The sequence below is a fragment of the Columba livia genome, chromosome 1 (genome assembly GCF_036013475.1).
Source record: "Columba livia isolate bColLiv1 breed racing homer chromosome 1, bColLiv1.pat.W.v2, whole genome shotgun sequence".
In the NCBI taxonomy this organism is placed as follows: Eukaryota; Metazoa; Chordata; class Aves; order Columbiformes; family Columbidae; genus Columba; species Columba livia.
The window spans coordinates 156,367,275-156,389,477 of record NC_088602.1 but is presented as its reverse complement, the minus strand read 5'-3'; the positions used below and the strand labels follow the sequence as shown (position 1 = coordinate 156,389,477).

The following is a 22,203-nucleotide window of genomic DNA, read 5'->3' as shown; positions in this document are numbered from 1 at the left end:
GGGGAAGAACCATCTCCCTCAACCTGCTGGCAATGCTCTTCCTGATGCAACCCACAATGCCATTGGCCTTCTTTGCTGGCTCATAGCCAACTTGTTGTGCACCAGGACACTCAGGTCCTTCTCCGCAAAGCTGCTTTCCAGCCAGTCAGTCCCCAGCCTGTCATGGTGCCTTACATTATTTCAGTTTGCAAACCTGAATGATCCACAACACCAAGTTCTATAGGCTGACACAATGCTACCAGGTTCCTCTCCCTTTTCCATAAGCTAATTAAGAAAATAACAGGGCATTCTGTAGCTCTACACAAAAGTCTAAGCCTTGATACACTACACAGATGGGAATCTAACAAGGAAGGTATCTTCACCTTGCTGGCCCACTCTTCTCTGAGCCATCTGCTCTAATAAGAGATCTCCTGTCACATGAAGGTAGTCACACCACCCCAGCCAGTACCAAGTGTGAAGCCAGAAAGTGTTCCTGGCTTTCCTGTGGTTTCTGTTGCTGTCACAGCTGCAAGAGTAGCTATTATTGCTATGCCAAGAGCTGCAGCTGCTATTGTTGTTCACACAGCGATTTCAGCAGAGCTCCAGGATCCATTCCTGTATTCAGAAATGTCAGCTGCCCACATGCTCAACCACATGAAAACCTCACCCGCACAAGACAAGTGCAGATTCTGTCAAGTCCTTCCATCACAGGCTTAATTTGTATAAACAAAAATCCCCACAGCAGAAAAACAAAGATAAATGGTGCCAAAAATATCCTTCCCTTTGATCTTCTGCTAAGAGGAAATATATTCCAAGGATATATTCCAAGCCTTGCTGTGACAGATGCAACCCACAATTTTTCCAGACTACTCCAGTTTGTCACAGATCATGAAGAGACAGTGAAAGGGGTGCCATCCTGGTCTCTGGGTGCAGACAGACACCCAGGAGGGAGCTGCAGACCAGGCTTCTCTTGAGTTCCTCATGTTCTAAGAGGTACACAGGCAATTATTACAGACAATAAAGGAGATATCCCAGGGTTTAGCTGTCACATGGTCTTGTTTTCCCCGTACAAGAGGAAAAGGTAAGATAAAGAGAATGCTGCTGTCCTACTCCACAATTAGGAGGGCAGGAGAGTGATCAGGCTCTGGCTACAGCCACTCAGTTAACCTAAGCCTGGGGTACTGACTTACAGTCAGGCCTTGCTGTTCAGTCATTGCTGTGCTCTTTTATATAACTACGGCTCGTACTATTTATGTTTCTCATAGACTAATATCTAGACACAGTGTGGGGAACAGCCCAACCACTCCAAGCAGGCAGCATGTAAATATGATTTAAAGGGCAGAAGAGGATTCAGCCACATGGATGAAAGCTGTGCTGTGCCATTTGTTCTCAAGGCCAGAGCTCCTTATCCACCCTGGCTTAATTTATTTGCCAGTAAAAGTGTAGCCTCTGGGACAAATTAGAATCTTTTCTACTTATTGTCTCTACCTCAATGTGGAAACTGAGATATGAGGATATCATAGCCTTTTAAACCTGTTCCTCTAAGAAAACACTAAAAATAACCCAAACACTTAACCTGCACAAGTAGATACAGCATATAAGGATAGCAATGTTCCACACTTGGCTGCATTCTGCCATGAGGTTAGGGACAAATAAATTAAGTACGCATAGACTGAAACTAAAAGGAAGGAAATCCCTTTCCTCACCAGCATTTATTTGTATTTAGAGTGTGGAGGCGTGGAGATGTAACAAGACATGAAGGCAGTACACTGGATGATAAGATTTCTTCAGCTATTTGCACTATGTCACATTTTGTACATCCACAACCACAGTTGTGAGTTCTTGTTTGTGACCATGGTAGTTTTTTATCTGTGCATATCAAGGATTAATAGAATTTCAGAATATGAAACACCCCAAAACATACAAGACTTGTCATAAGAAAACATAACAGTTGGTACAACTGATCACAAGTTTACAATAGTTTCATTCTCTCAGTGGGACAAGAAACATTTATTATTATTATTATTTTTTTTAATATAAAAGAAGCAGAGCAGATACCAACGTGAAATGCTCTGCATTTGTCATGCAAGGAGAGATTCATGATTGCATCAGGCTCCACAGAGACAAGTTGGAAGTTACCCAAGAGTGATGACTAAACAGAAACTGATCTGTTGCTTGGTAGTTGGCACCAACTAGTATTGCCAGGACTAGGAATGCAGAAAGCAAAGATAAATAGTAGGAACCCCATCGCTTGTACATGTGCATTACAACACTTCCTGGAAAGAGCAGGAAACTAACGGAACAATTGTTTTAGGGTGGGGATAGTCAATTCTGTATTTCATCCTGGCCGTTGAAAAAGCAACGCTAAAGATGGGTCTGTTCTACTAACACAGTACTTCCTTCTTTCTCTTAGCTTGCCATCATAATCCACTTCAGAGATCATTTCCCAAGCTGAAAGCTCTAAATCTCTGAAAAAGAATCAGTGTCCCATGGTGCCAAACATTGCAGTAGGCACATACTTTGACTGGCACATCCAACAGTTAAAGATTCCTTGAATGAACCAATCAAAGTACAATTTAGTGTAATTTTAAACCTCAAACCAACTCATCTAACCAGTATGGGCACATCTTAGCATTGAGGCTTGTTTTGCAATTACTCTGTGTCACAGAACAAGGGGAGAGTAGACTGGCAATCAGAGGTGCATTGGATACTCTGCTGCTTCTTGCTATTTGAAACATTCACTGTAGGACTCTGATTGCAGGGTGTAACTACAGGCAGCACACTTACTCTTCACCACTTATTATAGCCTCTTTAATGAAATGCTGACAGATCTGTGAAGGAACTACACTTTTACCCTAAAAAGCTCTTAAGATTTTAGTTTCTTCACAAAAAAAGACATCTCACGAAATAGAAAACTTTTCTGCCGCAAAGATAGTAGATACAGCTACTCACTTTTTCAAAGTGCAAGTGAAAGGGCTAAGAACAGCCAAAGCATGAACTTGTGCAAACTCCCCTGATCTTGCCCTGCTTTTCCTGTTGCTTGCTGCTTTCACTCACGATGTCCATCCAGTTCAAATCCACAGCATCAGCACAGCTGAACAGCAATTTTCACTAAGGAAGTGTGCACAAACATTCATTGTAGAGGCAGGATATTGGTAGGATACAAACACAGAACTGGCGGAAAAATCCCAGTCCTGACCCTTGGTTCCACATTTGATTTGTTTTTGCTGCTGCATTAGCACACAGGCAGCATGCCTGGGGCTGTCATTACACTGGCAAATGTTGTTCAACAGCAAATGCTTCTTCCTCATGAACTGTTCTGGGCTGCCAAAGACCAGTTTTGAGAATCAAAACTGCATTTTGAGGGATCCCTGCTCACACTATGGTTTCTGGGGTATATGCTAGCATAATGTAGAGCAACCTCACTGAGCCTGGTTTGGCATCCTAAAGCCATCTTTCATCATATCATACTCCGATGGGTTCAGAAATTTGTCACTGTATTTGTAACATAAAAACCTGCGGTCCCAGTTTTCACCAAATCTCTTTGCAAGCCAGGCCACTGCCCCCAAACTCCAGTAATTTTCAGGACCACTTTATTCATCAAGTTTCAAATTCTGTGACTTACTGAAATATAAGAGATAATAATTTTCAGATATGACAGTAACAAGACTTTCCAGCTCTGTTTTCTTGTATTCATTTTCAGTACACATTTTTACTGCTTTCTATTGATCCATTTCCACCAACATGCATTTGCACTTTTAGTATTAGGCATTGATAAAATAGCAGCCATGCTAAAGAAGTCCTTGTTTCTCTCATTGATGGATCATTTGAAATCAATTTTTATAGAAATATCTTCATGCAATTGCACTGGTATGTAAAATACTCCAAAACGTATATAAGAACTCCAGCTGCAGCAATGCACTGAGAAAGTTAAGGTTTGTAAAGCCTCTGCTAGGTACTTCTTTCCTCCAAAATTTCTTTTATTCACAAATAGAATATTCCTACAACATTTGACAATGTCAGGTTACCTCATATTAAAAACATTGTGTCCTTTGCAGTGTTGGGTTTTGCCCTGCTAACATTTTCCCTGGGTTCATAGAAAAGTATTCTATTCAATTGAACCTGATAAGCTGATGAGAAAAATCCAGTAACACAGTCATTATAATGCCTATATGATCAAATAGCACTGACAGCTCTTTAAGATTTAGGTATCAAGTTCTTTCCTCTTCTCTTTCCACTAAGAAAAGCCTGATTAGGCAGTTTCTTATGTTTCCTGTTCTGAAAAAGAGAAACTACTTTTTCTCTTCCACTGTGAGTCCCAAATTTGTTGACCTTTCAGAATCAAGTGATAGTAAACTTGAAGCCAAAGGGCTGCAATTCAACAGTCTCAACCTCTCAAAAGATATCTAGTACATCAGTTTGTGTCTGTCACACAGTATCAACTACTTGGCAACAGATGAGAAAGTAGTTCTTGCTCTCTCCAATCCTCTCAACCTGGATTTCTTCTATGTGACTTCCAATATCCAAGAATCAGAAGTCAGGTACCAGAGGTAGCAAGGACTTACTAAGCTTACCATAGTCTCCCTTCACTGGTTTGGAGACAGGATATGACCAATTGCTGGGGAAGACTGTTGGAATACTGTTAGTCATCATCCTCTGTTGTCATAACTTTCAAACTGCATTGCTTCCGGGAGACCTACAATGAAGCATGAGAACCCCTTGCAAAAGATCAGTTGGACTAGATAGACTGCAAAAACTGATTTGTCAAGAAGAAAAGCTTCTATTTAGAAAAAAAACCCAATATTCTCAAACTGAGGAACTGGGTATTATTGCTGTAGTGCCTATCACTGTCTAGATAAACTAGAGAAGCAAGCAGAGAACACCTGTTTCCTTTCTTGTCCAGGGGGATCTCTGGCATGGAAGTTTCCTTTAGTAATTCATAAAGAAGAAGGATCAGTGCAGCCAACAAGCAAGGAGAGGGTCTGAAGCTCTCTCTTCACATTCGCTCTGCAGCTGCATCAGGTCATGCCGCTTGCATAAGTGCGCAAAGCAGCGGGAATAGATGAAAACAATTATTTTTGCAGTCTGTCAACATCCTGATATCGAATAAATACAAACAAAGCTTCAAACTGTCCAGTAGAACACAAATGAGTACACAGTTCCTCCCTACAGTTACAGGCATTATTTTAGGGCTGCAGAATATGCCAATCAATTGAAGGTTTTGGCCAAGTTTGGTAAACTTAAGCCTTAGAAAAAAATCTAGAATCAAAACAGATCAGCTTGAAATTTTCATTTTGCAAGTAGAGCAATTTATAATTTTATTCAGATTAATAAACTTTTGCCAAGCCAAAATATTTTCAGTTATCTTGGACAGAATAATACCTTCGTCATAGATTCTCACTTTCCAAGTTAACTCAAGAAACATTCCAGATTCTCCCCAACTCTGAAAATCTGCTTTTCCATCTCATTCTGCTCAATACAGTGGCCAATGACAGCTCCAAAAATACACGAAGGAAAATTATACTTCAGTATTATTTGACAGAAAAAGCCTAGATTTGGTACATGGCTACGTCACCAAGATGCACAGGTTGGTCTCAGAGGAAGAATCCTGATGTGGAGCAGAATGCCCTGAAGTAGCATGAGCAACAGTGCCCAGCACAAAGAGTGAGTTTTGGGGCTGTCTTTGCTGAGCTTGTGCAGCAACTGGTGCCAAGGATCTCTGTCTTCTATCTGCAAATCCTTACCACAACTGCAGTAAAAGTTATCCTCACTGAAAGACATTTCCTGACTTAACAGGAAAATAAAGCCTATACTCTGATGGAAACTTAGACTTAACAAAGTCAGTTAACTGTAAACAGCTCATAAATTAGCATATTCTAGTAAAATTAAGTATGTTAGTATTGTTTCTGAAAGCCCATTCAAAGTTAGTTGTATTCTCTTTAATGAAGCAATAATGGTATTTCAATGAATGAAAAACCACCTAGGAAGTAATCTTAGAAAAGTCTTGAATTAGGCAACTACCATTGCTGAGAAGCCATGCTAGCAACTCCACCAAGAAATGGCATCTCACTCAGCAGACCCCTACCAGCACCTTCAATTTTTCCTACTTGCCTTTTTCTTCCTACTTTTCCTTATCCTTCCACAAAAAGAAAAATAACAGAGGTGGCTGGCTCCAACTCTCTTATTCCCATACTCTATCATTCATAACACTTAACTGCTTTCAGGTCATGGAGATTCCTGACCTTCCTTTATCCTCAAGCAGGACTTCCATGCCTCTCACCTTCTTCAAACTGTTTTTTTACGACAACATCGAACACTTTCAGAGAACTCCATTTGAGCTCTGATCACCTCCTGTGACTTCATACCTTTATGCAAAGCTTTGTTCATCTGGCTTGGATCTAAAGTAGAAATTGAATTACTAGTTTTCTTCAAGAGCTGTAGGCTTGAAGAAAACAAGTTAAACACCTAGAACAACAAAAGTGGCAGGATAAAAAGGGCTAAGGGACAGTTTTTCAAGCAGTAGTAAGCAAGAATGCCTGCCCATAATGTGTGAACATTGAAAGAGTGTGTAATCAAGGCAACACTCAAGAGACAAGCCAATGCTCTTCATCTGGACACGGGATGTCTCCATTTTGGTACCCTATGTGAGTTCACTGCAAATCCAAGTAATTGTCCCCAGCCTTCACAGCTAGTTACACACATCTCCAAGTACTACACATCCGAATTCATTAGTGTCTCTTCATCTGAATCTGTCTGGTCTTTTATAACTTTTGAACTATAGCCTAAGTGCAACATGAAAACTGCTAATAAGAGATACACACTGCTGCATTAAAGTTTTTGGACTTTGGTTTGTTGGATTTTATTTCAGTAAGTGATAAAGTTACATAGGTAGCTGAAGTACTCATAGCAGCAGCATCAAGACTTGGAGTAAATACGTAATTTTTTTTAGAAAGGTATTTGTAATCATATACTGTAACAAAAAATGTCTGACTTAACGTTTGTCAAGATCTACTCTGAGGCAGTGTGCTTGGTGTTTACTTTATGCTATAGTAGGTGTCTGCCTGGTATTATCTATCCCACAGTAGAGGTATTTTCTAAAGACAAACCAAGTTGTTCTCCTGCACTCTTCTCAGAAGAATGAAAAATAGCTTGTTTTCAGCAACAGAAGTTAGCAAGAAAACACTTTTCCTTAAGACATGCAAACCAGGCAATCTAGACAGATTCCAGCAAATGCAAGACTCTTGAAAACTAAACCACACAGGTTACTTGAGTAAGAACCTGCTCAAATCTAGAAATGCACACTCTGTGCTTTTCTATACATTTAATACAGAGAACACTCCAGATATCTTAAAGATGCTTTTTCCTGAAACTGTTACATTTTACCTGCTAACAATGAATAGCTGAAGACTTATGTTAACCAGTCTACACAATTCATAATGTTTTGTCTTGGAGGACAACTTCCCTGACTTCATAAAACTATACTTCTTCTGTAAGGTAATATGATACTGTGCTAAGCCCAGGTTTTAAGTTTCCTTAAACAAAGTCCAACCAAACCGCAGCTTAGACAGGAAGGTTCCAACGAGTATTTTCATGCTGTAGCTTCCTTAAGAAAAATAATTTCTGGCAACTTATTTTTAAAAGTATTTTGCTAACAGCAACCAGAACCTTTTTTAATCCTACAAAATTGTCAGCTTCCTTACCCTCACATTAATTTTCAGTACTAGTAGTTTTAGTTTTGTAAGATACTTAAGATTTAGTTTCAACATTGCCTTGTTAGTTTTGTAATTGAGAGAAATCACACAGAACACCCATACCACAGAATAAAAGGAAAACTCTTTAGCTGCAGGCAGAAAGATATATTCTACACACTGCCTCTATTTCAAAGTAGTCAAACAACATCTCTTGGGTAATTAATTCCCAGATCAGAATTGCATCTGTCCACTTCAATAAAGTGGCAGAAGCTCTGCTCTGGAGAGAATACGTATCCTCTGGTGTAGGTAAGCCCTCATGATGCATCTGCCTATGAAGTCTAGTTGTTAAGGAAGTTTCACTAGTCAAAATTAGGGTTTTTTAGTTTTGTGGGGGTTTTTTGGTTGCATTTTTGTTTGGTTGGCTTTTTTTCCATGTCTGCAAAAAGGGAACTTGAATTAAAAAGCCTGGACCTCCTATTATGAGGTGATTCCAGTCTTGAACATAGTCTTGCCAATTTCACTCCTCAGATCAATATTGTATCATTTATAAGATTGAATTTCATCTAACTGTATGGATTGGAAGGTACTGGTTTTAGATCAAACTAACCTGATTTTCAACTCTGGAACATGGCTCGCTGTTGAGTTAGACAAAATACAAGAATGTTAATGGTGTTTCTACATATTCACACATATAATCATGGACTTCAGTTTCACACCAATGCTCTGTGCAGTCAAACTTCATCTTCACTAGCATGAACAGATCACCATTGTCCATCATGCATACAACCATGTCAGAAGAGCATGGCAATGGTAGCTTAATAGAAACTATCTACACCATAGTTCAGGCAGAAAGAAAGGGAGAAAGTGCATGATGACCAGTCTGTATCAAAGCCATCTATTATAAGAAATGTGCTGTCTGACATACACATCAGATTAATTAGTTACTGCTCCTCCTTTTGTGCACCAGAACATACCCACACCACTCAATGCATTCATATGCGATACTAATTCCACCCTTCAGAAAAAGGAAGGCCAAGGAATATTCTATTTTGTCATAGACATCACCTTTACTGATTTTCCAAGCATGACAACTTAAGTAAAAAAAAGTCAGAGCACAAAACATTCTGAAGTTTCAGCTACCACCATTTGTGTTCCTTTGTGACAGTAGTTCATACACTTTGTTTCTGAAAACCCTCCTCCCCCAAACTTAAGTGGGCTTCAATACACTTTACAAGAGAAAGAGCAAGTCAGGAGTAAATTCAGTTCTGTCTAGTATCCTTAAAGTTACAATTACATCTAGGAAGTTTCATATCTTCTACTTAATCACTCCAAATCAGAAGCAGTTCTAGTTAATGCCAATTAATTTGTTCACTCAAAACCTGTGATACAGGGGAAAGAAATTATGCTCATTAATAGTTTATAATGCTGCCTTGGGACACAAATGTATTAATGCAGCTTAAGAGTTTCCCATGCATCTGGTTTACTGGCTACCAGACAGATGAGAGCTAAAGTTGCTTTGACTTTCTGGGGATATCCTGAGAGGCCAAAGTAACTGCAGAGGCAAGATATATGCATGCGCCAACTGTTTCAGCTGGGAGTCAAACACCTCAATGTTAAAGAGCAGCCTAAGGAAGCCTTCCCTTCCCACTAAGGGTGTACTCTAAACACTGCTGTTTGCCAGAAAAGGCTTAAAAAAAAAGTGCTGTAGCTATGAACATACAAAAAAAAAAGCTGTTTTCAGGTAGGGGGAATAGAATGAGCAATTCAACAGTACACATGAAAAGCTTGCATCTTTCACTGACTTATTCACTTCACAATCACTGACAAGACTGATGTACATATTTCTTCACCTGCAATTGTAAAAGCAGATAAAATATTTAATATGTAATTTACAACATTTTACCAACTTGGCATACAGGATGAACAGAATATATCAAAGTAGTTGACAGTTATAGGCTTGTAGAGGCCCTGCAAAAATATTACTTCAGATATCTGCTAATTAAAAAAAAAAAATCAATTTGCATTTTAGAAGTGATACAATTCAATCTACCACAAAATACAAAGAGCTGCAAAAACATATACCATTCCAACAACAATGTGTATAAGTTATTAAATAATGATCTGATTTAAAAGAATATAAATGAAGCCTTTAAGTAGGTCTTTTCTACATGCATATTACTCCTCATTAAAGAAAAATATGTAAAAAGGCCATCGGTAATTGCTTTGTTAACCACTGTAGAAAATGCCAATTCTCTGGTCACAGACGCCACTAGTTTAGCACTTAAGGTCTCTGCAGTGTTACATGTGATTATTTTTAAATACTGTTAATTCTATTACTCCATTGGTAAAGAATGCGTGACTTGGAATATGGCAGTCTTCATATTGAGAGGGCAGTGATGCACAGTCTTATAATTATCCAGAAGAACAGCACCCTCCACTGCTCTGTACTTGTGGCTCATCATCAATGATCTGTACACCTCGCCTTGCTGTTCCTGACTGACTGGAACCATTGCCTCTTGCTCTTTCATCCACTTGAGCAGTTTCTATCATTCCTGTAAAGGAAGAAATGTATTAGATGACATTCCACTGCATTTTTACACAACTCTTTGAGATCTTAATCTATTTGAATTATATCCACAAAATTCAGCAAGACTAGTTCTCCTGTTTATTATGCAGAAGTAAGTACTCGGGTATCACATGGCATAGCTGCAAGAACATACTTAAATCTTCTTGCTAAGGCACAAAGCATTCAGTAGACCCTGATGACTAAATGAGACCTTACATGGTCAGATGTGTTGGAGAAAGTGACTTCAAAAACTAGATTTACCCACCCATATAAAAAACATCTTAAAAAAAGAAAACAAACAAAAACCCCCACATAGCACACATATACCACCCCACTACCCTCCCCCAAAAAAATCCTCAACCTACTCTTCAGACACACAGGAGAAGTTTTGCTTAGATTCTTGTATCACAAGAGCACATAGAATGAGACAGCTTCCCTGTGTTACAATGTTTTTAATCCTACATTCTGTGATACTTACCGTTTGCTTAGACTGCTGGGTAAAATTTGCAACATTACAACTCTGAGTTTATGATTTGCAGTTGACACAATTTGAGGAGAATTTTGAAAGAGGGTGAAACAAAGGGCACGAAGCAGGCAACAGTCAGACCAGTCACATGAACTCTGAAGTTACTATTTACACATGCTGAGTGAAACAGCAGTCAGTACTCCAAAGTGACAGAAAGACACTTTTGAAGTACAGCATGAATTCACAATATTGTAAGCATCCATACATAAAGCTTCCATAGCTGTTACAGTACATAGGTGGCTTCAAGTACACTCAGATAGCCAGTTCTTAATAGCTCATATGAAGTTTCTTCCATTCAATTTTAAGCCTTTGGAAGCCTTGAGCATTTTGTGAGTGACCTCTTTACCAACAAACTAGATAATACCTACTTTTACAAAGGTCAAGAAACAGTTCTTCAATTCCTTTGTTCTGTTTAGCTGAAGTATGATAATGTTTTGCTCCAACAGATTCAGCATACCTGTAGGAACACAGATACAGAACTTCATTGTAGTGAAGGACTCAATCTTTCTAAGCCACTTCATATGAAGCAGAAAGATGATCTCAAGAGGTTTTATGCTGAGTTCAGTTAATCTATATATGCTGATTTAATGTAAAAAGGGAATTATCTGGTTAAAACTGCCAAGATATATGAAAAACACTAGATGAAATATAGAAAATTTCATGTCTAGTAATGCATTTAAAGTGCTACTGTTGACTTTAATCATGTACAACTCCCAAGTTACATTTTGGTCAGGAAGGACATTTTGGGACACAGATACCAGCAGAACACTTAACACAGCAACCAGCTGGGCACTGCTGGTTTATGTCTGCCAGTCATTAACAACATCACAGGTTTATTACTCCAGCATAATTCTGCAATGACTGTTTCTATTAATAATTGGTGTGACTTACGTTTCTGCTTCTTGCACTGAAACATGTCTCTCTTTTTCCAAGTCTATTTTGTTACCTGTTGGAAACAAGTTATCCTTCAAATCTTAGTACTCAAAAACTTCCCAAAAGAAAGCAGTCATGTAACCCTTGTACCCCATCATTTTCTTACAAGCTGTGCCAGTAAAGACTGACTCTTACAGTTCCAAATTTGGAAGACAACAACATGGTTTAAGAATCCCCTTTCACTCAAGCTTTTACAGGCACTGAAGATCAAGTCCTACTTCTGTAGAAAGATTAGGATAGCTAAATATGTCCATATAAACCACTGATCCAGCCTTCTGCTTTTCTTTTTAATTTACTAGGCAGTTTATCTGTGCTGCAGAGGTAGTTTTTGTAGAATATGCATACACCTACCTTCCTGAAAGGGTTTTAACCACAAGATCTGATTTTAAAATCTAAACCCAGTATTTATGTTGGTTTCTGTTTGCCTTGAAATATCCAAGCTTTAAGACTCACTCCACCCCCAAGCACTTGGTTATGTAAAGAGACAAGCACCTAGTTTATGCCACTAAGAACAGTAAAAAACATGACATTTGAGTACTTGCAAGAAGGGATAATACACATTTGAGGTTTACGTTTCTCTTTGTTAAACTACAATCTGCAGGTGTCTGTACCATGCACTTCTGACATTGCTTCATTAAACACCTTGTTTTTCCAAGAAACTCTTGTTTTCCTCAGTGTGATCATCTGAAACTTGTAGCTCCAAGAGAACATTAATTATCAAGTTAACATAAACTTAACCCCTTCCCATGGACAAGCTGTCAAAGCAGTTGTTTGAAAGATGCTATTAATCAAAATAAATATCTGATTCAGTCATTAGAACCTCATGTTAAAAAAATACTTACCTACTATACATAAACAGATTTCATTTCCCAACATTTTTCTTAATTCCTTAACCCAGTTTTTTACCTGCAAAAAGACCAGAGGTAAGTTTATTTTCACTCGCTACGTTACTAGCTCAGGTGTTGCAGAACTGACCCATTTTCTTCATTAAGTGTTTATGCTGAACCTGAAATAAACATGATTAGAGCAACACAGATAGGCAAAATAATCTTTAGACAGCTATGCATGGCTCTTGTTCAGCAGGTTTTAGTTTGCCACTGAAATTAAGAGCAAATGACTACGATAAAATTAAGTTACTCTAGAAATAACTTGCCACACTCATGTTAGCCCCACTCCAAAGAACAAGTTCACTGCATTGGCCATTCTAGGTCAGGTATGTGATCTCTTACCAACACTTATTGACAGATCACAAATAGTACTTAAAAGGTAGAGGTACCTGAACTGAGTTGTTCAGGTTAGCTTATAACAGATGTTTGTTTCCTTAGAGAACAGATGTGTCAAGAATGTTGAGTCAGCTGATGGTATCTGTTATCATGCTTTCAAGTTGTATGATCACTGCATTGACTTAGGGACTGCTGTTTTAAGGGAATTTAAGTTGGGAAGAGAGGCAACCACTTCAAGAACCCAAAAATAGTTAGCATACACGATACAGATGTAGTTATACAAAAATTTATGCAAATTAACGTTCCTTCTTTTTTCTGATAAATTGTTTTGATATCACAGAATTTTACTAAGTAGGGCTCAACATGAAAAGGCACAAGTTGAAGTAGTACTCACAAGTCAGCACAGTTCTGCAGATAAGGGATAAGAGTTTAACTGCTAGCACAAGTGCTTTACTTGCCCCACATCAGACTACTTAAATTACTCAAGCTGTTGTGGAACTGTACCCTTATACTACTTCTATCACTGCTAACCCAAGCCTTGCCCATATAACCACAATTTCTTATTCCTTTTCTTACTCCTCTACACAGAAGTGCTACTGGTTTTGTGACAAGCTAATTGGAGACAAACTACTCACTTAGTAAAGAGTGTCATTAGTTTTCAGCTGGAACATACTACAGAGTGATAGCACCAATTTGACACAGGGTTGGATAAAACTCACCTGCCCAAACTGATCAAGCAATACTGCTGAAAAATAGTTAATCAAATACATTTGGATGAGGATTTGAAGTCCAAACATCTATTATCACTGAGAAAGTAATGTTTCCATTATTTTGTATTACAGAGTTCTCAGATATGTCAAAAGCCATGCCACTAAACATCTTTCAGTAATTTGGTTTATATAGTAGATATCAATACTGCATGTTATCACAACAGTACTGGTTTATATTTATGGTCTGTCACAGGTAACTCATTTATCTGGTGTTCTTTAAATAACCCTGCTAGAACTTTAGTAGACTGAAGAAGTCAGCCTTTAAAAGAATACTAATAATATGTATACTTCCACTACATGGTCCAAATTTGCAGACGTAAGATATATTGCTATTGCTGGAAACAGAAGATTCCCATTTACATGCTCATATCACAAGTTATATTTCAATCAGTTTACACCTCAGAGATAAAAATCCACCCAGTACCTTTTGAAAAGAGTCTTCATCTGTTATATCATATACTAGAATAGCGCCATTAGAATCCCTATAGTAGATGGGCCCCAATGCATGAAATCTTTCTTGACCAGCTGTATCCTGCATTTAAAAATACACTTGTTAGCAGTTAAGACAAAACAAATAATCAAGAAACTCCAAATACTTTGAAATTTTACTTTATTAAGAAGTGTCTAACATTTGGGTTCTAGTAAACCTACATGATTTCTCAGGAAAAATATTCTAATTAGCTAAGGGAGGTAAATCAGGAAAGTAAACGTACCCATATTGCAAGGTTTACTCTTTTCCCACCAATATTTAGCTTCTTTGTAAGAAAAGATGCCTGGAAAAAAAAAAAACACAGATCAGGGTTAAGTTTTACACACAAATGTCTTATTTGACTTCAGATTAATTTACTAATAAAGCCATCTGAACCAATAAAAAACAGATTTCTGGATCAAAATACTCTTTAAGCCAGAAGGCTGAGTCAACACTAAACCAGTTAGTCATTTCACTACACTTTGCCAGGAGTCTATTCTAAATAAATTTGGCTTAAGCCAATCATTTACTACATCTTTTTGCTGTTGATATGAATTATTTAGAAAGGATAAGAGAATTGTGTGGCAAGAGTCTGAATTCACAACACTGGTAAATCCAAGCTGAACTTAAAGCATTTCATGTGAGCACATGAAGTTTGGGTAGGAACCAGAAAAACAGGATTTTTAATTTGCAGGAATTAGGCAAAGTAGTTCACTATTAGTGAGTTACAAGAACAAAATAAAATAGTCTGAGTTTACCATTAAAAATCTCAAAACACTAGTATTCTGGAAATCTCCTTGTATGTATCTTTTCTTTCCTCCCCCCTGGTGAGGTGAGCCCACAATTCTCTCCCTCTGTTTTGGGAGGGCTTTTTCAGAGCAGTAGTGGTTTGTTTGTTTTTCCTTCATTTTTCTTTCCCCAGACACTGGTCCTAAAAGATCAGTGATATGCTTCTCAGCTAACATACAAAAGCAAAGCAAGTGGCAGTGTAAGAAAGCCTCAGAATAAGCATACAAGTTGCTCTAAGAATTCTAATACATTATCTTCTGAAAACATTTCACAGGATGAGAACGTACTGCAAGATCAGTTTAATTTCAGTAACCCAAGAGTATGTTTGTTCTTCTCCAAGCCTGCATGATCCACATTTTCAAACATCACCTCTGTTACCAAGTGTATAATTCAGTGGCTAAACCGAGGTATAATTCAATACAAGTTTAATAGGCTAGAACAGGAGCTGATCCATTAGAAACCTGATCCCTCTGTTCTGAAGACTAGAAGTAACAGGTTAACACCAGACAATTCAGTTGCCCACGGTTAACCTCTTTCTTTTTTCTTATCCTATACTCAGTTTTCCTTTCAGCTTCACCTCAACTTGCATTTGGATATAAACAAGTACTCACTCAGTGGTGGTGTCTTATGAGACATTCATTCTAGATTACTTTAAGCTGGACTGTAGCAGCTCAACATGAGCTCTCTGTACTAGCACAGACCAGGCATCACACAAGTAATGTGTATGTGGAAAGTGTCATGGGACAGACCAGTTGCTTGCGTAGCTAAGCAGCAGGCCGGTTCAAGCAACTGGTACACATACGGATGACCATGGCAGTTCAGTTTACACCAACCTAAACTGCTGTGAAAGTGCCTCTCTGGAGTGCTGCCTGTTTTAAACTTATCCAACACTCAACTGCTAGAGCAGCTCCTGCTCTTCAGCTACTTCCCTAACATCAGGTCATTTGTATGACCTACGGAGAGATGATTCAATAGACTTTTGTCTTTTGAGGTAAATTGTACCCTCCCCCAAAGCTTTCTATGAAGTCTGATAGACAGAGCAAGGGTGTCAAACTCCTTTTCACCAGGGGCCACATCAGCCTTGTGGTTGCTTTCAAAGGGCTGAATGTAATTTTAGAACCATATAAATGTAACTACTCCTACTCCCTTTGAAGGCAACCACAAGGCCAATGTGAGCCCTGGTAAAAATGAGTTTGACACCACTAGGATGGAGAAAAGACAGACCAGAAGAAAAAAAAACACCCAGAAACTTTCCAAGAGGAGATAGAGAACTAATCATTATGTCCACTGTATTCAACATAAAGCTTTAATACTACCCTTTCAGTCTACAGTGAGGTGGCATAAGTCAACTTCAGGAAAAGTTCCAGACAGCACATTAAAAGTATTTAACACTTCAGCCTACTTGTAACAAACGGCTTAACAGAAGAGTAGCAAATCTTAAACATCAGGAAAACTTCAATTCTTTATCAAAAACTCTTCAGAAAGTAGCCAGCTAGCTGTCCCTAACAATTATCAGATCAGTGTCTACATACCATCATTTGTTCTACTACACCAGTGTAAAAGCCAAAATCTTGGCAGTGACTTCAAAAGTTTTAGTTCACCACATTAAGAGAAGCTATGGTTAGGCAGAATGAACCAAGCTTGCCTGACAATATTTTAATGATCTGCTATACTACAGTACTTGATATTCTATTGTAAATCTCAAAGAAAGCGCTCTTCTGAGCACCGTTTGCTTTGTCACAACACTGACAATCAAATCTGCTCAGCTGATGAATTTCACATAAGTGTCTGTACCAAAAGGCAGAAAAATCCTTCACAGAAACTGGATTTATATTTAAAAAACACAGAGAACTAAATATCCATAAAGTTATGTCATCATGGCTTTAGACATTGGCCCAAATAATAGTAAATGTAGTTGTGCTATCTATCAAATATTAAAGTATGCTTATCACCATAGAAAAGTTTAACTTAAGCATCACCAGTTCTTCAGGTCTCTACAGCTTTTGATTGCAATACAGTCTTTTAGCACTAAGAACAGAGTATTTCCTTTTCTATATGCCCAAGTATTCGAAAACCCATACATTCAAGAAAGACTTTCTAGTGTCTCCTGAAAAAAAAAATTAAAAAATAATCCACAGGAGACTGCCAACTATACTTGCTCTCTGCATTAAACCCTGATCAATTTGTACAAATTAAGCTTCAGTCTACCTAAAGACTTTGGCCCCTAGCAAAAAAAAACCAAACCAAAACAAAAAACAATATTCTATATCACATATCTTGATGACAAGCAAGTTTGTGCAAAGCTTGCCTGACAACAAGACTGGAACCTGGTATTTGACGTAGTCATGAGCAGAAGGCTTTGTGAACATGCTGCAAGAAGCAGTCAATACTGTACTGAAGATTAAATGCTTCATTCTACTTCTTTGTGTTCATATACTTCAAGAACACTGTTAGCAGGCTCTGTTCTTGAGTTAACAGGAATGGGTAAGCTTGGCATATTAACCACCAGTAGAATGTATTTTACAGCCACGGAGGCAAACATGCCAAAGGCAAACCAGCCAGTATCTTCTTTAACACCCCACCCCCTCCAAGTTCCATTTGACTCACAGAAGAGCATGGTTACTACTCTTCACTCATTCTGAGGTTAGAGAGCAAAAAAGTGAGATGATCAGCAAGACCACACATTTTTTAGAAATTCTGGGGGAACCCAACATGGAAAGAAGTACCTTAAGTACTGTTCTGAGATAGTTTAGGAAAAAAATCAGTTGCCAAGAATGTCAAAGCCTTGGAAGTCACTACAGTCTAGACAGCATTACGTAATTACATATTGAAGGGAATTTAATGTTTTTCCTAGTCTCCCAAGGATTTACCAAATTGAGTACTACAGACTTAAGTCTGAGTTGTGACTCAATTAACAATCAGTAACTGGTTTCCATATTGTTTTTATTACTATGGGAATTTGTTTTTCACTAGCGCTTCCAAAAACCCACAAACGTATATGACCACAGTTAGAGAAAAATAATCTTAAAAACAGGATCTTGAACAAAGCTATTAATTTTGGTATTTTGACTCTACTGTCTTATAACTGGTCTGAAGAATACTTATACACATAAAAGGACAATGTGATAAGAGAAAATCACATGTTCTTTATATGCCTGTAGAATTAAAAGAAAGAAAAAGATTTTCTGTCTTCTAGGAGCTCAGTTTCACATGTCCATCAGGCCCTGTTAAGAGCTGGTAAAGGGGTCCAAGTCAAACACAAGGAATACCAGTCCAAAAATAATCTCTTGAAAGTCACTGAATAAAAGCAGGTGTATGTCACCTGCCCCTGGACCACGTCACCAGAGGCAAGCCACGTATATGAACACTGCATATAGCACTGGATCTCCCTGCATTGTCCCCTTCCTCCCCTCCCCCCCGACTCCAGATATCCACCAAAGCAATCAGGATCTGTACAGTACGATTTGCACAACATCAGTGGCTCTCTTGGGTTAAATATTTCACAGTCCTCCCATGCTTGAGAACTTGGTACACAAGACTTTTATTTATCTTGAGTAATTAACTAGCAGAAAGCGTCTACCTGAATTAAAAAAAAAATAGTTTGACAGTAGTTTTATTACTGGAATAATTCCAGCACAGTTCACTTGATATCAATTTATAGCCTAAAATCATTTTATCAAGAACACCTCAATATTTCAAACAATGGGAACTGATTTTAACTGTCCTACCAGGTCTGACAACAGGGCATGTATAGTGTTTATTGCCTGCAAAACCCCTACCTTCCCTGTATCAGCTTTTTCTCATTCTTCTAGATAAATGTTTTCTTATGTGAATCTATAGCTACTTTAAAATCAATTTGCAGGTCATCAACATCCTAGGTATATGACTTGAAGCTAACATAACTACAGTAACACATTCCAGCAGCCCCCTTAACCTCAAAGGAAGTTTCAGTTCATCATTTCCCTCCAGCTAGCATTTAGGTAAGGTGGGTTGGAGTCTGAATAGAAGAAAAACAGCTCCCTTTCACTAAAAACTTTCTGTTACTAGCACAAAAGAAACTCTTCTGTTTGGGTGTGCACAGGTTAACTTCACAACAGAATAATATTTAAGTGTTAGAATTCAGATAGAGAAGCACAGATACACATAGAAGATTCACACTGGCCATTTTAAAGGCTTCCTGCACTCTTCCCCCATCACTGGGCTCACACTGCAGGAAGCACCAGCCAACATCACTAAATAAAGCTTCCAGTAGGCTATAGTCTCATCACCCTTTTTGTTGCAATTATACTGGAATAAAAAAAAAAAAAGTACTGCAGCATGCTTTAAGTCAGCGACAGATTACTGTGGATGGAGAGCCTCTTGTCTCAGTATCTAGCGATCTTTTCATGCAGTGCATCACCATGTCTTCTTTACTGAATCAGAAACTAAGTATTTATCTAATGTTGTCTTTACTGGAACAAAACTAAGTTGCTGCAATACTTTGAGCTGATGCCATAAGACAAAGCCACCTTATCAGATAAAGCCCGTAATCTTAAAAAACAAAACAAAACACAAAAATGTTACTTCATTGCTTAATCAGATATCCTAGTTTCTCCTTATTTTAAGGGATGATTTAACTTACTAGTGGAAGAACTTACTAAAACTTCCTTCTAGAACTCTAAAACATAGGAAAGCAAGAATAATAGACATAATACTTCACAAGTACATATGATTCAACAGCAATTGACATTGTATTTTACAATCCATAAGATGTATATGTGGCTAAGGAAGCTCAGAACAAAAAAGCAAATGAGTTGAGAAACACAGTGCAGATACTTAAAAGATACAGGCAGCAACAAGAAACCTAATTACAGTTGAGAAACAAAATCTCAATATTAGGTGTAAGCACGTGCTTCCACTCATCTACAAGCACACACACACACACGCGCACGCTCCCTCCAGACACTCAAAACCAACAGCTCTCAAGCCATGGTATCTAGAGACATTTTACTGCCTACATTTTGGAGCCACTTAAAGGTCCCTTTTATGACATATGTGATGCAAGTCTGTATTCCAACTTGCTTTTTGCTTCTGATTTTAGGTTTTACACTAGAGCTTTAAATAATATGATTAACAACAAAAAACAAACCACAGCAGTGAGCTGCATCACAGGATAAACTACTCAGCTCCGCTCTTTCTACATGGGATATCAGAATTCAGCTACACATGATGATTTTGATGCACTTCAAATGATTGTTTGCTCAATGCTACACTTCAGATGAAAGTTACAACTGCAGCTCTAACACCTACAAGCTACTAGTCTTTCCTGTAGCATAACAAACATCAATTACCTCTATAGCAATCAGAGTTGCAATCACCTTGCCATAAATACCACACCATACCCAGTAAACCTACCAAGAGACCCATCCAACAGCAAAATATGAACACAGGGTAATTAAGTTTAAAACATCCTCTGTTAAGCTCTTTATAGTAAAAACGGAGCAACAGTATCTGCTTATGAAACACTGACTGTATTGTTTCTAGTGCATCTCTAATGTTTCTTTAGCTTTAAGGGAAAGTTTCACTATTAAATACTTCCAAGATACCCAGCCCACAAGAATTTTCCCCTGAACTTGCAGGAATAGTGCACCACTACCATAAGGCTCTTCTTCGGCATCACCTACTATCTATTTCATAGTTCGCAGACCTTCAAAATTCATTCAAAACCCACTAGTAGCCCACATGGTGGCAGGGTTTGTTTCTTTATTTACAAAGAAAAAGAATGTACTGAGAGCAGTATACATTACCGTGCTAAAACCACACTTTCATATACATTCTCACAACTGCTAAGAAAGATGCTGTGCAACTGGTGTAACTGCAAATAAAAAGGTTAAGCAAGCAGAGACATTCCCAATGTCTTAAAATATAACCCACAACACTACATTAAACACATGTTTTCTGAGATCACATACAATATAAGCATTTCATTTTGTACCATGGCACACATGCCACTCAGTGCTAGCAGGTAACGAAAAAAACATTCAGGCAGACACCCTGTCACACATTTATACGTGGAAGGTCACTTTTTATTTCTTTATAAGTTAGCAAACAGTACTACTGAGAATTGGGCCAAAATTCAGGGAGATAACATAACAAGCAAGTAAGCCTTAAGAATCTTTTCTGTTATTAAATCATAAGCCTTAATCTCATAAGCCATTTGGTGAAATCTGTTCTCTTTAAACAGTACTATTTAGGTAGTTCAAGCGTTAGGGTTTGAGAACATGAGGAAGACTATAATTAACAGAAATGCACCACCTATGAAACACTTAGTCATCAGTCCACGACCAACGACTACAATAACAACATTACTTTCAAATCATGCTTCTATATCCCAAGATTAAGACGAAGACGTTGATACATATAACAGGAAAAAACAGACAATTAATATCCAGAGTAGAAACGAGCCCTTGTAAGCACTGAAAGCTTAAGCCTGAGGCGCAAAAAGAACCAGAAAAACAGCTTCCAGCAAACTCGGCAGGGGACAGCCACCGTTTAGAGGCAGTGGTCACTCCGGCCACCGTTAAGCGATAAACAAGACGGCAAGCACCGAAACCTCAGCGCGGGTTTAGGGAGTAACACCTCCCCGAGCACCAGGGCAGAAGGCGCAGGCCGGCAAGCGGCACACAGCAACGCAGGGGCGGGCTGCCACCGGCCAGCAACCCCAGGCAGTGCGCAAGGGAAGGGACCCCCGCCCCGCAACACCTCGCTCTTCCCCGGTAGCTCCGGGCAAGGGCTCCCCACCCCGCCCCCGGCGCGGCCCGCACCTGCAGGGTGGTGATGTGCTTGTCGTTGAACTTGTTCTCGCAGTAGCGCAGCACCAGGGAGGTTTTCCCCACGCAGCCCTCCCCGAGCAGCACCACCTTGAAGGAGAAGCTGCGGCCCCCGGCCGCTGCGCCGGCCCCCGCCGCCATCCGCGCCCCGCCGCCGAACCGAACCGAGCCGGGCCGCCTCCTCACATCAACGGTCCGCACCGAGGCCGCGGGGCGCCGCCGCCGCCACCTCCGCCCACCGGGACGGGGACCCGCTGGGGAGCGAAAAGAGGTATCTCGTGGGGCGGGGAGAAGAAGGGAAGGTGGTGCCGCCGCGGCCCCGGCGATACGGACAGAGAAGGAGGAAGAGGCACCGAGAACCAGAACGTTCACCGTAACCGACGGCCCCGCTCCCCCTAATGGCGTCTTCTTCCTCCTACGTCACGCGCCGCTCGGTCACGCGCGCACC

General features: G+C 39.2%; 1 protein-coding gene across 1 annotated transcript; it reads right to left on the bottom strand.

Annotated features, from left to right (window-relative positions):
- Positions 1-1,658: 1,658 nt before the first annotated feature.
- Positions 1,659-22,191, bottom strand: RAB21 (RAB21, member RAS oncogene family). Its single transcript, XM_013371050.3, has 7 exons — positions 21,750-22,191; positions 14,402-14,461; positions 14,113-14,220; positions 12,538-12,601; positions 11,654-11,708; positions 11,131-11,219; positions 1,659-10,222 (listed from the first exon to the last, which is right to left on the bottom strand). Exons 1-7 carry the CDS (start codon positions 21,894-21,896, stop codon positions 10,083-10,085), a joined length of 663 nt encoding a protein of 220 aa, XP_013226504.3. The 5' UTR covers positions 21,897-22,191; the 3' UTR covers positions 1,659-10,082.
- Between the last annotated feature and the right edge of the window lie 12 nt (positions 22,192-22,203).

Bases quoted from the DNA above. Each gene is read 5' to 3' on its own strand.
- RAB21 (XM_013371050.3), bottom strand. From the start codon at position 21,896: ATGGCGGCGGGGGCCGGCGCAGCGGCCGGGGGCCGCAGCTTCTCCTTC. The intron at 12,602-14,112 runs GTACTGGGTGGA...GTCTTTTTGCAG, and splicing joins ATGAAGACTCTTTTCAAAAG to GTAAAAAACTGGGTTAAGGA. The intron at 11,709-12,537 runs GTAAGTATTTTT...TGTTTCCAACAG, and splicing joins AATCTGTTTATGTATAGTAG to GTAACAAAATAGACTTGGAA.